Below are 16836 nucleotides of genomic sequence, written 5' to 3'. Positions count from 1 at the left end.
CCTTATCACAAAGAACTGTGAGCAAAATAGATCTGTAATGCAAGAAATTCTCAAACACAAAATTATGGAACAAGACACATTTATTGAATTATCTTCATTAGTACATTGTTTACTTTGGTCCAGACCCTACCAAAAGAGGCAATAACATGGAGCCCCTGCACAGTGTCCCACTGATTTCCCTGATGTCCCAGTTCTGCAGCTATGCCTACAAAAGACAAAATCAGCCTACAAATGATGACAAGGTTGTATGGCATTCAGGGATAGCTAATATTTATATAATTAAACAGCAAATGCATATTGTAAATAAGAAAAACAGTATACAGGTATAAACAACGAGGAGTACTTGTGGCACCTTAGAGACTAAAATTTATTTGAGCATAAGCTTTTGTGGGCTCAAACCCACTTCATCAGATATCGTCCTTCTCCTCCTTTTGCATGTCATTTGTCATTTAGAACCCAAGTGCTAATGCAGAGATCATTACCTATGTTTGTACAGTACATATAAACTTGGCCACAGTTGTGATGGGGGCTCTAGCTACTACTGTAATATTAATAATTAAAAGAAATGAAAGACAGATGAGCAGGGGGGAAACCACTGACACATGAGGACCTCTGTCTGCTCCCAGGTTTAATAATTCCAAGCTTGGATGAACTCTCTTGATACTGGGATATTTTCCTGCTACTTACAGCTGTTTAGAATATTTCTAGGACAGATGTGCTGTTTTATGCTAAGAAGAAGAAACTTGTTAGTTAGAATCCAATCAATATAGTATCTTTAGAGAACCACAATTCATTTTTTTCCAAGTACTTTCAGATCTAAACATATGAAAAGTGTTATAAGAGCTAAAGTATTACTAAATTGTTGTATTTCACTCCAAACATTTCAGTGGAAGATCAAATCTGTTAATTAGCTGAGGTACAACATTTTTAGATTTTTGTAACAGTTTTAACAATGTATTGTAATACAATAGCACCTAGACACATCAGAAGTCAGGCTCAGGGCTGCATTATGCTGGGCAAAATTTAAAGAGTAGGTCCTGCCACAAATAATTCTCATCCTATGCTGTCAATTTTAAAAAGTTACATTATTTTTTAAAAATTTAACATGCTATGAAAACATGTTTCAATTTTATCTGTAAAAGGTTTCTACAGGATCAGTTCTTATCAAATAAGAAATTTCCTATCCCGTCAAGCTGTGAGGTCCATGTGGGAGTAATACTGTACCAGACACTTCAACTAATGCTTATTTTTTCTAAATAAAATACACTGAAGGAGCAAACTTCCACAGAATATAGTGCCTAGAAGGAAAAAAATTAGACAACCACACAGTCTTTAGAACATTATATTTCAAAAAAGACAATGATAAAAAAGTACAAACATTTTCATGAACAAAACAAAAATAAAAATATGATAGTACATAGGAAATTGCCAGCAATTGTTTCAGTGCAGTTTTCAATAAGCTTGCCTCAGATATCTCTAAAAATAAAATCTTAAGTACACTTCCTCTTGCTGATATGCAATGTGTCCTTTTAAATTTTTATAATTGGCTTGTTTGTAATCCACTATAAGACTAATATATTATTTTAAACAGAAGAGTACAAAAATAGACCTGAAAGATCTAAGAATAAACATTTTGCATTCGTTTGTCAATATATTCTTGGTTTCAAGGAGAATATTAAATTTTATATTTTTCTCAATTTAAAATATGGCAGATGAGAAGGAAATTTAGATGAAAAATATCCGTTAGTGTACTGACTGGACTTGAGACACTGTTAGTATTTTTACAGCATTTCTACTTCTTAATTTGTAAAACCCCTTCAGAATCTTCAAAATATTTTTTCTATGTCGTGTACTCTGTTGAGGAACAGTCAAATTTGCTGTCTGTCAGAACCAAAAAGCCAGCATGATATTCTTTTCTGTTTTACTACTATTAAGCATATGTTACCAAAAGGAATGTACATAGCTCTCAGCTCTGCACTTCACTTCGTTTGTTTGAAGGCACTGGTTATGTTAAAGTCTGCTACAGAACAGTACTGGGTTCAGACAGAGTGTACACACATTATTTTGGTGTAATATCAATAAGAAAATGGTAGCCTTTAAAACTAAAAGGTACCTACCTGGCAAAAGTGGTTGGTAAACATCTTTCTTAATGTAAGCTGTATCAATTTGGGACATAAGAAGTTCGGGGCATGTTAAATTATATACAACTGTGACTATGTATTAAATCACAACATTTTCTCTCTCAGACAGTACATGATTAATCAACACTTTGCAAAGTTCCAGGACTTTGGCTGAAGCATATTCATGTGTATTTTTTTAAATGCACCAGGAGATATTAAAAAACCCAAATCAAACATTAATTTCACTGAATGTCTTCCACATGCATAACTGAGAAATGGACACATCAATAAAAGCATACTGGGGAAACAAGGCACAAACCTAAACTACCAAAAGATGCATCATAAGCAAAGGTGCTAAAACTGATGGCACTGAATACCAGAAAACACTTCAAAATAAAGTCAGACATTTAAAAGTTATTCCTTTTAGCAATCCTGAAGAAATGTGTTCAGCTAATGTGACATATGGATATAACACCAAATTTACTTTGAGAATATAGCTGCTTATTTAGTATACTAGTTATTGAGTTCATATCTACCCATCTGCCTCTCAAAATATTCGGTATGCGGAATTACAGAAATATATCAAGTAGTAATACAAAAATTCAAGCATGCTTGTTTTAAGGGTTTGTTCAGTTGATGTTACTCTTTTGTTATTTTTCCTGTACATTAAATAATTTCTATAGCATACTATATTGACTAGATTTAAAGATCATTCCAATACAATATGAAATATCTCGTACAGCCTGCTTTCAACTATGTCAATCAAATCAGTAATTACCACCTTTCTGCAAATTATTGGAATGTCTACAAGTGTACTCACAACTTTCATTAAAGAATGGCCAGGGGCACAACTTGTTCCTGGAATGGGCATAAAAGAAAAGGTGCGAACAGCAAACAAACTGAAACACCTGCATCCCACCATCTGCTGTGGTAAATCCAGGAGGCACATAAGTGGGCAGTGAGTTTAGATTGGTGTTTCTTGTCAGCACTCTTGCAGGAACACTATATAATAAATAATTTATCAAGAGACTGTTTTTTATTCTTCAGGGGAGCAGAAGAAAGTCTTCGGTTACTAAATCACTGAATGATTGTGACAGTCAACAAAATAATCTCTTAGATCATCTTGGTCAACATTTAACTGATTTGCATTACATTAACAGAGAAAATAAGTGGTTCAGACTACTTCCTTACATCATATTACCTATGGATGTATAAAAATATTAGGCAAAGATAGTGTTTCTGAATGGGATGCTATTAGATAGCATAACAATATAGGCAAAGCAAAAGGAAATTAAGATTTATGATGAATAAAAACAAAGAGGCTAGATATTCATGCATTTAATACCACAAAAATAGACAATTATCTGGGATCTATCCTGGTCAGTCCTGAGTACCCTCAATTTCACTGCAAGTCATAGAGTTGAGGGTGCTTAGCACTTTACAGGAAGTGCTCAGCACGTCACAGGATTAGACCCTTAATATCTATGCTGATTAATATATTATGGGGGAGATTTTCAAAAGCACTCAGCATTGGCTTAATTCTGGTCCCATTGATCCTACCATAATCAATAGAGCAGTTAGGCCAACACTGTGCTTTTAAAAATCCCACCCTATAAGAGTTAGGGATATATTTTGTTATCAATTCTTTAAAAAATTAACTTTTACATTTGTCTTCCAATGAAGACACATTTTTGGCTATTCTGATTCTTGAGGAATAAAAGTGCTGTTTACTAGGAATAAAAAAGAAGATCATACCAAACTACAATACACAGACTTGAACACACTGTTTTAGGCATAAAATCCCTGACATTGACACTAGTGGCACATGTGGAGACAAATAAAGTAAGAGTTCCTGTATATCATGATATCCAACAACCTTAAGATTTTTTCTAAAATGTACATGCAATATGCATAAACTATGATTTAGATGGCAAGCAGGGAATCATAGGATTTTACTAGTAATAAGTAAAATTAAAAGCTTTCTTCCTAGCAAGCTTACATGTTAAATTAATTCTTCTATATAGATATGCAGCAGGCCTAAAGCTCAAAACTCGTATAACAGTTTACAGTCATAGCTGGCCATCCATTATTGATAGTTCCATCATTTCATACAAGGTATAAACTTTGTTTAAACACAAATATTTACATTTGTTCTTTCATGCTACTGAACACAGAATGAAAACAGTAATATAACTAAATACATACTGAAGCATAATTTACCATATTTAAAAAGCTATTTGAGCACATTAATTTACATCACATATTTACAAAATGCATTTTAAAAAGGAAACAAAAAGCATTCATTTAAGTTATGGTTTTTAACTATAAAAATTGCCTGGGAGAAAAGGCCTCTCTCTTGGCTTCCAAACAAGCTACAGATCTGTTTTCTGCAGTATATATAGTGGAGTTGCTTAAGATAGAGAATATGGTGAAACAAGGCTTGAATATTTAGTAGTCCCATGCTGTAAACATTGAGTAGTAGCTGCTGGCATTTCTTTTCAGAATAGAATGCATGGTAACATATGCAGTCATTTTTCTTCTCTTCCCAAATATCCTTCATCTAATAGTCAAAAAGACCCAATTTAAGGTCTTTTAACGTCTTCAATTTGTATTTTCCAGTGTTACAAGTTTGAAATCCAGGACTGTAGCTTGCCACTCCACTTCCATCAATAGTCTCTAACAGGAGCTAGCTCTGGTATGAGGTTTACAGTTATATTTTTATAAAATCTACTGATGAGTATTTTAGGAGCATATATTAAATTGTTCAACCCATCAACGTACTGACGCTCTCTGGAATACCTCAGGAGTTTATACCTGTAGGGTAAGGAGAGAAGGAACGAGGAAAAAGGTTTGTAAAGAAACATGTTAAATTGGTATCAACTGTGTTATTGTAATTAACAACGGGTCATCATTTATTTTGAAACCCCTATTTTACAAAAAACACTCTGGGAGCACTTTGTTTATACTAATTACAAACATCAGCTTTAAATGCATGATTTTTTGCAGTTTTATAAATTAGATGGACATTCAAGTACTGTTCATATTCCTGGACAAACTACACTGAGATTAACTAAACAGCCAACATAGGATTGTGATTAATGCATATTAGCGTTTGTGGTCCCAAATTAGGAATGTCTACATTGCAACTAGACACCCACAGCTGGCCCATGCAGCCAACTTTGGTGGGGCTCAGGCTCTGGAGCTCTTTAATAGTGGTGTAGACTTTCCAGCCTGGGCTGCAGCCTGAGCTTTGGGACTCTCTCATCTTGCAGAGTTCTAGAGCCAAATCGTAGACGTCTAAACTGCGATTTAACAGCCCTGCAGCCTGAGCCCCGTAAGCCTGAATCAGCTGGCTTGACTCAGCCACAGGTTTTTAATTGCAGTGTAGACATACCCTCAGCTCCCCAGGCAGTGCTGCCTCACCATGAAGCATGGCCAAGTCAGTAGTGCCACAGGGAGCCTTTTAAACACCGATGCTCTAACTAGCATACAGCCACCACATAACTTCAAAGGAGCAGTGACAAGAAGTGCCAACTAACCGACCAAAGACAACTCTTGATACATGAGTTCAGTTTCTCTCATGACATTGACTCAATAAAATGAAAATAATCATAACATGAAATTAGTTTTAGAGAGAGTGATTGCTTGGATTATTTAATGCCACAAGAGCCCCAACTAATAGTGACATGGGCTGTTTACTTAGATTTATGTACGGTCTATAATCATATATATTAATCATTATCCTAATTTAATTACAACCTAGTATCTTGAAGTGTTCCTTATGCACAAAATGTCAATGATTTTTAATAATATGAAATACTTGGAGAGCGTTATTTCATTGTTCAGATTATTAGGGATGATAAGAGTTGACATAGAGTGCTAAATTTCTTAAATAACCCATTTTACATTAATTTTAACTCACTATTCAGCAGATGTATTTGTACATTCTCCTAAAAATAATTCAGTACTGAAAGTATAGAAATGTTGGTAAGGATACACAGTATTTTTCATACATAAGAGGCGGGAAATCAATCACTATTTTATGTGCAAAAACCTCAGCTCAACCTTAACTATGGAGCCATAATTAGTGTTTCCATAATAAATCATGGAAAGCTCTTTATGTATATACTCTCCAGAAGTTCAAAAACCACATCTCTTGTACTTCCACCTATACAAATATGTTCATGTTACTGATCACTGAGAGACACTGTCAATTTAATCAGGCTTTTGCCAGCAATTTTTTAAGCTATTATAAGAAAGATATCAGACTGCGATAGCAAAAAGGTTAGGGGAGAATATTTTCTTTTCAGTTTACTTTCTTTGTTCACTGTACTTTGTGAAGTTAGCTTTGTTGTTTTCCTTACGTGGTCAATATCCCCTGTTGTGTGAGTACCACACATTAACAGTGGGTTGGTGGAGAGAAGGGGGGACAAAAACTAAAAACAAATAAAAGCAGGAAAATGTTATTGTAAAACCACAGAAATCAGCAAGAGCTCACACAGTAGCTATCTCACCTGAGTTTAGCCATTTTAAATAAACTAGATTTGAAGTTTATATGTCCCTTGAAAAATGGAATGTATCAAAATAAGTCCGGATAGCATCTTACAAAAGGCTCACAGAAGTTTATTAATAGTTCTGTGTGTGAGTGTGTGTGTGTGTGAGTGAGACAGTGTGTGAGTGAGAGAGAGAGAGAGAATACGCTCCAGATAAAATCTTCTGTATTCCTTAGGTTTTAATGTTTGAACACACTGCCCTTTTTCTTACCGTCCTAAAAATTGGACTTCACCTCTGTGATGATGAGGAATGGACTTGTACTTCCCTAGGTCTCCCTCCGGTCTTGTTACATTGTATCCAGCATAATGAACCCTACAGTACAATAGTTAAAGATAAGTGTATGAACAAAAATGAATTTATAAAAAAAATTTAGTGACTTGCAGCAAAAGTGAAAAAAATTGCATTAGTGTTCAGATTTTAAGCCAACTCTTCCATTTGCTAACAACTTTTCCACTAAAAGATATGACCTTTGCTTTACTGTTTTTAATTTTTAATTTAAACAAACAGTGCAATATATACAGCGACAAATAGCAACCTGGCCCCCGTCCCAAGCAAACTAAGAGATGACAGAATGGGAGCTATGGAAATGATGAGGGCTATAAGAGTAGAAACATGGAATATACTTTTGTTACATAAGACTGATCCTTTTAGAACTACATACAGGTGAGTCGCATCATACGCACATTTAACTTATGCAAATTCAACTATACGCGCTCAGCAAAAAAAATAAAATAAAAACAATAAGATACCTGTAAACAGTCCGGGCGATTCCGCCCACCATTCCACTCAATGAGTGTATGCCCTGGAATGAGCGTGAGATGGGAGACGTGAATCTGCTATTCCCTGAGTCAGTCTCAGTTCCCATGTGCCTCTCATAGTGTGAGCATCTTGCCGCGCTGAGTGTGATTCTAGTGTTTAAAGATATTGTACGTATTTTTCGTACAACATGGCCCCTAAACACAAGCCAACTACTTCATCTGGTGCTCAACCAAAGAAACAGCGATCTGTTCCAACGCTGAGGAAAAACTGGCTGTGTTGGACTTATTGAGAGACGGTATGTCGGTCTCCAATGTGGCGCATAAATATGGCCACAACGAATCTAGTATCCGTGCCATCAAGATTCGAGAGAGAGAAATTCATCAAGCCATGGCATCAAGTGCTCCAATAACTGTTAAGGTGACAAGCCAGGTGCATGATAAGACTTTAGTGAAGACTGAAAAGGCATTAAACTTATGGCTGGAAGACATGAACCATAAACGTGTGCCAATCGATGGCAACAGGTTGCAAGAAAAGGCTCTTAGCCTCTATGCGCTGTTCAAACCTCCCACCGAAGAGGGACAGCCTTCTGATGAGAAGGAATTCAAAGCCAGCCAAAGGTTGGCTTAACAGTTTTAGGAACCGCTTCAAACTCAAAAACGTGCAGACTACTGATGAAGCTGCATCTGCCAATGAAGAGGCAGCAGAAGCCTACCCCAAACAATAAAAGAAAATAGAAGAAAAGGGCTATCTTCCAGAACAAGTTTTTAATGCTGACGAGACTGGGCTCTTCTGGAAAAAAATGCCCAACCGTACTTACACTTCAAAATCAGAAAGACAAGCCCAATTTGCTGAAGTGTTCCAAGCAGCAAAACACCTGAATGATTTAATTTCTGAATACGATCCCTCTATGGAACGAAGCCTCAAAATCACACGTAGTATTACGGACGATCTGAGACTGTATCAAGAAATGTTTGAGCAGCTCAAGAGACAACAGCCACAGTTGCCGATCACCATGTTTTTCAAGGAAAAACCACCAGCAGCAGATGAGCCTACGCAATCAACTTCTCAAGCTGAACCAGAGCCAACCACTTCGTCTACGACTCGCTCTCCGTCACCCAAGCTCTCCATCACCTCTGTCTCCTGGATCGACATCAAGCCCTGACAACCCCCTGTAATCACCCCCTGTAATTAAAAACACAATACTGTAAAATTATATTTTGCATATGTACTCATTATATACTGTACATTACTGTATACATTATAAATATTACTGTACAGGTTGTATACACAACCATGTACAGTATACTGTACTTTATGGGCGATTTAATGGATTTTCAAGGGTAATTTTGACTATACGTGATTTTAGCCTTACGTGCTGACTTTAGAACCTAACCCCCACGTAAGATGCGACTCCACCGTACCTGTTAGTTTACATATAATTTAATCATAAAAATTAACAAATTAACAAAAGTAACTTTTTACAAGTTTGTTTACTGTGAGCATTTAACGGAGTTTTTATATTGTCAATTTCACTGTTCTTCTGATGGTCAACTACAACTCTGTGTCATAGGATAGCATGACGCCACTCATACACTGCTCTTGGACATGGAAGCAACTTATGTGCAAGCTTTTCCCCAGACACCGCAAGAAGGTTTTTAGTAGCAACAGCAGCAGCAAAGCTGGGGGGGGGGGGGGGCGGGGGGAAGCACATGCACAGAAAAAAAGGGGAGAGAAGCACAAATATGCTTGGTGTTATTCCTATTGTAACATTCATGCCTAATACGGAGACATCACTTTAAGAGACCTGGGAGGCAGGGATGGAAGGAAGGAATGGTGTCTGGGTCATTGTTGCTAGGCAGATGTACAATCAGCATTCATGTCCAGAACTTTCTGGAACTTGGTGTGATAGTTTTGGGCATACCTAATAGGCTTCCTGTAGGTGGACTAAAACTCCACTGAGTCAGGGCAAGTAGTCAAGGCAGCTGTGTGGTGGCTGGAAGAAGCTCAGCCATAGGAACAGAAAGCAAGCTGTTTTCCCCTAACTCTGAAGCATTTTGCAGCAGGTTGGTGATATAGTTAACTTTCCAACAGGGAAGCACCAGCAGTGTTAGTTATAGGAGAAATTTGGAAGGAAAACTTAATTTTTTTAATTGTAAACCTTGAATGTTATTTTAGTCAAATTGTCTTAACTCGCATGGTTCACAAACTCTTTCCTCATTTAAATGTGTTGACAGGGAAAGAGTCATATATATTTTCCTATTGCAGTGCTTTTGACTCATGAGACTATATGGCGCGTATAGTTGATGAACAAGGACTGTAACTGAGACTCAAGTGAACTCAACCTAAGCTTTTGGACCTCTCAGGTACATCTCACTGTCTTTCTGTGGGGCTAACCTTTCAGATTTAAATTTTTGTATATATATTTATGTATAACTATGAAGATAATGCATGTGGATTATGAAGTAATCTTGTCATTTAGTAGAAATTAAGAAATTTCTTTATCATTATATTTTTTTATAAAGTTGATACTAAAGAATTAAGCTAATTTCTCCTCTTCTTTTTGGACTTGATTGTGTGGGGGAGAGTGCAAAATCCTGTGCAAATCCTGCCGAAAATCCTCAAGGATTGAATTAATTCTGGGTCTCCATGTGCTTTTCTATAGAAGTTGTGTTGAAGCACTAGGAAAGGGGCAATACATTCTAGCCCACCCAAAGGTTACACTACTAGACCCACCCAAAAGAGTCTTTTAAACATCAACAAACCAAGCAGAAAACCCTTCATATATATTTCTTTAAAATTTCAGAACGTATTATTTAAGGGGAGCTATATCAGAAATATGATTTTGAAATTTGAACACTTCAAAAAAAAATCTAATTAGCATTGTTCCATTTAATTACAGTTCTTTTTTAAAATAGCTAATGTCATAATCTGGCTCCCCCCAGCACACATTGTACATCCACCTCGGGGGAGATATTCAAAGGTAGAAAGTGCAAGTCGGTACACAAATTCCATTGAAAGTCAATGGGAGTTGGGCACTTTAGGCACTTCTGAAAGTCTGCCCCCTGGCGTTTAAGCTTTTCAGGGCAGAGACTATGTCTTTCTTTATAAAGCACACGGTCAGTGCAATAATAATGAATACACACCTTTTAATTTAATACAACAAAAAACACATTATAAAGAGTCAAACACCTGCTAACTCAAATAAGCCTCTGCAAACTTTTCTTAACTTAGATATTTTAACTGTGAAAAAATCTGAACATCACTGTTCAGAAGCTCATGTCTTATACAATGTACTATGAACACTCACCTATTCCAAAGGTCGTCATCTTCTCCTCCCCATCCCCAGAAAGCATTTGGAAATCCATTGATCTTTTTGAATTGTTCCACTGTCAGTCCACTTACACCACCAAAGAACTCATTGTATGGAAGACTGAAAATGAAAGCAAGTAAATTTTATTCTATTGATTGAATTTAAAGAAGTAAAAATCCTGTTTGAACAACTGCTTCCATATCTTGCAGGAAAAAAAAAAAATCTAGCGTATGCGTAGATGTTCAATATACCTATCAGGAAAAATGCTTTACAGATCTTTTTTAATGAAAGTTGGTATTAGCAAAGAATGTGGAAACTAAATATTTGTAATAAGGGCTTTCATTTGTGGAACAGACAACAGCAGGAAAGTATCCCATGAAACAGCAGCTTAACCCAGGCTTCAGGTAGCTGGTTTTAGGAAAAAAGACCAACTTACAGCTGAAGGGACTGTAAAACACAGCTTTCAAAATATGATATTTTGACACTATTGAGTTGAAAAAGTTCTCTTCACCTGAGTCAGCAGTAAAAGCTGATATGTCAGTAATATTTCCAGTCCATTAATGTATTCTACAAAACATGTAAAACTGAAAAAAAAAATCAAGCAGTTTAACACCTTATATTAGCCCAGAGGTGGGAAAACTACGGCCTGCGAGACCCTCCTGCCCTGCCCCTGAGCTCCTGGCCCAGGAGGCTCACCCCTGACCCCGCCCACGCTGTTCCCTCTCCCGCGCAGCCTCAGCACACCGCACCGCCGGCACAGCGCTCTGGGCGGCCGGACAGTGCAGTTGCAGAGCCACGGCCTGACCCGGTGCTCTGGGCAGCACAGCTGTAGCGCCACCAGCCACCGGTGCTCCAGGCAGCGTGGTAAGGGCGCAGAGGAGGTTGGATAGAGGGCGAGGGTGTGTATAGGGGGAGGGACATCAGAGGGCGGGGAAAGGGGGGTTGCATGGGACAGGGGTCCCGGGGGAGCAGTCAGGAAGGAGAGGGGGAGTTGGATGGGGCGGTGGGGGGGAGTCAAGGGACAGGGAGAAGGGGTGGTTGGATGGGGCAGAGGTCCCGGGGGGGCAAGTCAGGAATGAGTGCGGGGGGTTGGATGGGGCAGCAGGGGGCAGTCAGGGGTGGGGAGTCCGGGGGTGGTCAGGGGACATGGAGCAGGGGGTGGCAGTCAGGGGACAGGGGGGGTCGGATGGGGCAGGAGTCCAGGGGGAGCCAGCAGGGGGTGAGAAGCGGGGTGGGGGCATCGGATAGGAGGTGGGGGCCAGGCCATGCCTGGCTGTTTGGGGAGACACAGCCTCCCCTAACTGGCCCTCCATATAATTTTGGAAAACCGATGTGGCCGACAGGCCAAAAAGTTTTCCTGACCCTGTATTAGCCTATTCTGGAGTATTTTTAAAAGTAATGGAAATTCCTCCCTTGTTTCAGTTTTTGGAGAGCACAGCTAATCACGTTCAAGATTATTTTAATCCTTTTTGCACCAAGAGACTATTTCTCTTGACAATAAATGCATGCTGACTACCATTACACAAGTGTTAAGTAATAAGCAGCTGCCCAACCTAGGGCTACATAGCTAAAATGACTACTGTCAGTCACTCTTTAAATTTTAGGAATTGTAATTTCCTGATTCCAAATACTGTATGTACAGTGAAAGATCATTAGCATGGATGTTCCCTTTAGCCGCTGCCTCCTACAGTTACTGGACCAGACAGATCATCCCACCTCCCACAAGCTATCACAGACGGAGGAAACTTCTGAGGATCCTTTCAGAAATGTCTGACAATTTCATCCCAACCAGAATAGCTGGGTTTGCTCCCCAAGTGGCTTCTCCAAACATGGATCCCTAAGGAGATGAGGATCATCTGCAAGGAGGCCTGGCACCTCTGCACAGGACTCCACTGGTATTGTGCTAACAAGGCTTCCTTCTACCCATAGCTGCCTCTGGATGCTGTGGGAGAGGGAGCTGCTTGATGGAGAAGATAATACAGCCCTACTTTTATTATAGATAATGTGGAGCAAAGAATGGACAATAAGTGGACAATTATTATCCCCACTTACCAATGAGCAAACAGACAAAAAAGTAAAATGGACTCAAACTCCTGACTCTCAATCTCTACAGTACTAATTTTGGATTGTTCTACCTCTCATGTACTAAATTAATTGTTCTCAGTGGATCACTGATGTTCTGAAAAGCCATAACACAGTGACATTTTCTGTAGCACAGGTCCAGGATTTTCAAGGTTTTCAATGGCTTTTTGACAAACTGAACTCCAAACACAGCAAGCACACACACACACACACAGGTATGGAGAAACAAATTACAAAAGTTATCTGGAGCAACTGGATCAGTGAGAGCTGCAGACAAGTGGAAATTTAGAATTAATAATGTAAAGGAAAAACATTACCAATATAAAATTGCAGGTTGAATGTTCACTATGGCTAAGGTTTTTCACAAACTTTATGTGCACATTCAAAAGACATTTCTGCATCTTTTAAGACAGGAAAGGTGAACTGCATTACTTACATATACATGTATTTGTCCAGCTTTGCTGCAAAATGACGTGGCATCTCTCCACATCCATAATAATTTCGGTCATTTTCAGGTAAATGATCCACATCATGAAAAATTACACAGTCCCAGGCAACATCCTTCATAGCCTCTTTGAAGCCAACATTAAAGAGCATTGCACGGTTAAAAGGTTGTGTACCACTCTTTATGTGGAAACAAAGGAGAAAATGAATGAGGCAAGAGCAAATAGACACTACTTTCATGTTCAGGAAATGTACCAGCCCCCCTCGTATTAGAAAGAAAAACGTGTGTTGATACCAAGGCTTGTTATTCTTCCATTTAATCACAGCAGCTGCAAGAGTAGCAGTATTTCACCAACTCCATTTTTGTGCAATTAAAGAAAAATCCTCCCTCTAGAATTCCTGCCCTTGAAGAGCAAGAACTTAAAACTTCTATTTAGTTTATGTTTAGTAACATTGCACCATATTAATCATAAGCACCAATACTATAAGGAGCACTGATACTTGTCTTCAAGTACAAGTTGCAGTTAAGTTTTATGCCAAAGCATAAATGCAATACCGAATCACTAATGCAATACCAAAGTTGCAAACAGTGTTTAACTACTCAAAAATGTATCTTGTTAAAACAAAGCACGTGGTATTTATGAATTTCAACTAGTATGAAAAAGTTACTATTTTGCTACATTTACAGTAAGTTAACCTTGTGATAGGACATATGTCCACAGCCTGATAAAATTTTATTAAAAACCTTTTTAAAATTTTCAACATTTAATCCCATTAAATCAAAAATGGAATTTGAAGAGCAGCTCCCTGAAGACGGAACAAAATTAGTTTACAAGACTTTTTAGTATCAGAAAATCATCATGTAATTAGATCTTTTTAAGAGGACCCATTTCCTCACTCTCCCTTATTCTTTTTCCATTAAAGACTGAATGTAAGTTTGTGAAAGATGCAGAATTCACTGTCCTGGAAACCTAAATCATGTAATTAATGTATAGATCAGCTATGAATATAATACTGCCAACAGCAGAGCAAATGCCTCACAAAATGTGACATAACCCTGTTCCTTCACCAATGTGACATAACCCTGTTTTGAAGAGATAGCATCTGGTCAGTCATTCTTCAAATCAATTGAGAACTATGCATTTCTGATTAGACTACCTGTCAGGGTACTAGCTGGTATCATTTGTAATGTGATCACCTATTCAGTAAGAACTACACAGAGTTCACCAACTCATTTAATGACAGCCAAATGGACAGCCTTCATATGATAACCACTTTTGGTAACTATAGATTCGGGTTAGATAAGAATACGCAATCTGGAGGTGTAAATCTGTGCAGCCCTTTATTAGTCCCTGCCCTCAAATCCCTTTGAAAATATCAATTTTTAATTTTTATAGCCACAAAGATAATGATTTTGCACTACAAGCCTTAACTTTGTATACAATAGATTCAATGAGGTTGATGTTAACAGCTATAAAAATACTGCTCTATATATTAAGAGACATAAGATATCACTGATCACCAATAAATCTGAGAAAAGAGTTGAGGGTTTTTTGTTTGTTTTTTACTTGATGGATTAGAATGTAACTGCTTAACTGTTTAGTTTCAGAAGTTGAGATTTCCTGATTCACAGAATATTCAATAGCAGACCCCAATCAGTGAGGAAGTTCCAAGGAGTTAATTTTGATATACTATTCTAATTAAAGACTCACCTGTTCAACAACATAAAAGGCAAATTCCAACCGTTGCTTCTGTAACATAGGTATGAGGTGCCGGAAAAAAATTGGAAGATGTTCATGGCGATTGCGAAAAGGAATGAGGATTGCCACCTGCAAAATAAATCAGATTATAGAGTAAAATGTTGAGATGATATGAGTATTTTAAAATCATAATGGGTTAAATTAAATCTGTTGTTATGGATTTTTCAGTGTTTTAGCCTTAATGTTGAATTGGTGAACTTTTCTACAACTTTTCATGCTCCCCTGGAAAGCAGCTAAGCAAGACAGTACTTTTTACATACAAAACTACGATGCATTTTTCTTGTGAATGAGTCTACAAGTGAATTTAAGGGGTAAGGCTGATGTCCAATCACAGTTTATTGTAAGCAACTTATTGAACCAAAGGACTGAACATACTTAGAAGAATAACCACTGATAAAGGCAATACCTTTTTGACTACATCTTTTGTTCTCATGAGAAATGTTCCCATCATGTGAATACACACAGATTAGAACACTGAAATAATGAATTCATGTTTACATATTGGGGTGGCCAAACTGGCTCACGAGCCACATGTGGCTCTTTTACCATCAAAGTGCAGCTCGCAGAGCCCCCCATGCACCCTCCCATTCTCCACTATCAGACTAGGGGGGGCTCGGGACCTCTGCCTTGCAGCGGGGTGGTGTGGTAGGGGCTTCTGTTCAGTGGGGAGAGGGGTCCTTGGGGCTTCAGCCCTGCGGGGCACCCCGAGAGGTGTGCCCCTGCTCTTGGGGCTTCAGCAAGAGCAGGGCTGAAGCCCCGAGCCCCAGCAGGTGTGCCCTGGCTCTCGAACTTCTGAAGATTCGTATGCAGCTCAGAAGGCCAGTAAGTTTGGCCACCCCATATATATTAAAATGCCTAAACAAATACCAAAAGTGTCCTTAACTTCTACATAGATATGTTTTCAAGTACTGAAATTTTGTGAAGGTTCATGACAATATTTAAACTACCCTTCTTGGATCAAATGACCAGCACAAAGATTTAAATTTCTAAGAGAATAGATACTTGTAGTTTTCAAATATTCTTATAAGCAGGAAAACAATTAGTGGAAAGGAAGTTAGTAAGGAACTTTGTCTCACCTTCCATCGTGGTTTACAGTCTTTTGGTTTCCAATGACCACCTGGCTCAATGTCTAAATCCTTTGAAAATACTTCCTGAATTTCATCAAAACTAATTTCACTCATGTTGACACTGATAAGGCCTCCTAATGTAGTGAGAAATATGAAAAATGTTTATTCATTTTAATTCAGATGTATAGGTCTAACAGTGCTTTTAATTTGCTCCACCAGAGAGACACTGTACAGAAGTAATCCAAGAAATGGTTATTTTGATTACCTATTGGTAAAAAAAAAGTCCTAGTTCTGACTCATTTCTTCCAGAATATTTACTGTATATAGGAATGGATTTTAGTTTTTTTCCAAAGAAATTACAGTAAAAACATATTCTTCTTTAAAAGCCTGTAAAAAAATTCTGTAATTTTGTTTTTATAGAACATTCTACAATAGATAAAGTACAGCTAAAACTTCTAATCAGTATTGATACATTTTACCCAAATTTTGCAACAAGACATTTAGTAGACAAAGTAAACTTACCATAAGTGTGTCTTCTCCTAATAAAAAATCACCTTCTCTAGAAGTCACAGTAGTTAGTTAACCTTGCCCACACTACCAGAGACAAAGGCACTAATCTGATCCTGAAATTCCAGGTACCTTCACAGCTCCTCTTACATAGAAATGGAGAAGTACACAACATCTCCATTCTCTAAACTTCTGAAGTTTTAAACCTAAATAATTACAAACATATAAAAGTA

General features: G+C 37.8%; 1 protein-coding gene across 2 annotated transcripts in view; it reads right to left on the bottom strand.

Moving 5' to 3' along the window:
• Nucleotides 1-113: 113 nt before the first annotated feature.
• Nucleotides 114-16836, bottom strand: part of B4GALT6 (beta-1,4-galactosyltransferase 6) — a 46400-nt gene continuing 29677 nt past the window's right edge. For both annotated transcript variants that reach the window (XM_077810329.1, XM_077810330.1), the window contains 6 exons: nt 16106-16230; nt 14982-15098; nt 13262-13449; nt 10741-10863; nt 6885-6986; nt 114-4934 (listed from right to left, as the gene is read on the bottom strand). In XM_077810329.1, coding sequence (XP_077666455.1) covers nt 4787-4934; nt 6885-6986; nt 10741-10863; nt 13262-13449; nt 14982-15098; nt 16106-16230 — 803 coding nt within the window. In that variant the 3' untranslated portion in view covers nt 114-4786. The remainder of the gene's footprint in view (nt 4935-6884; nt 6987-10740; nt 10864-13261; nt 13450-14981; nt 15099-16105; nt 16231-16836) is intronic.

Source organism: Eretmochelys imbricata, chromosome 2 (assembly GCF_965152235.1).
Source record: "Eretmochelys imbricata isolate rEreImb1 chromosome 2, rEreImb1.hap1, whole genome shotgun sequence".
NCBI lineage: Eukaryota > Metazoa > Chordata > Testudines > Cheloniidae > Eretmochelys > Eretmochelys imbricata.
Note: the sequence above shows the minus strand (reverse complement) of the source record. Positions and strands in the feature narration are given on the sequence as shown.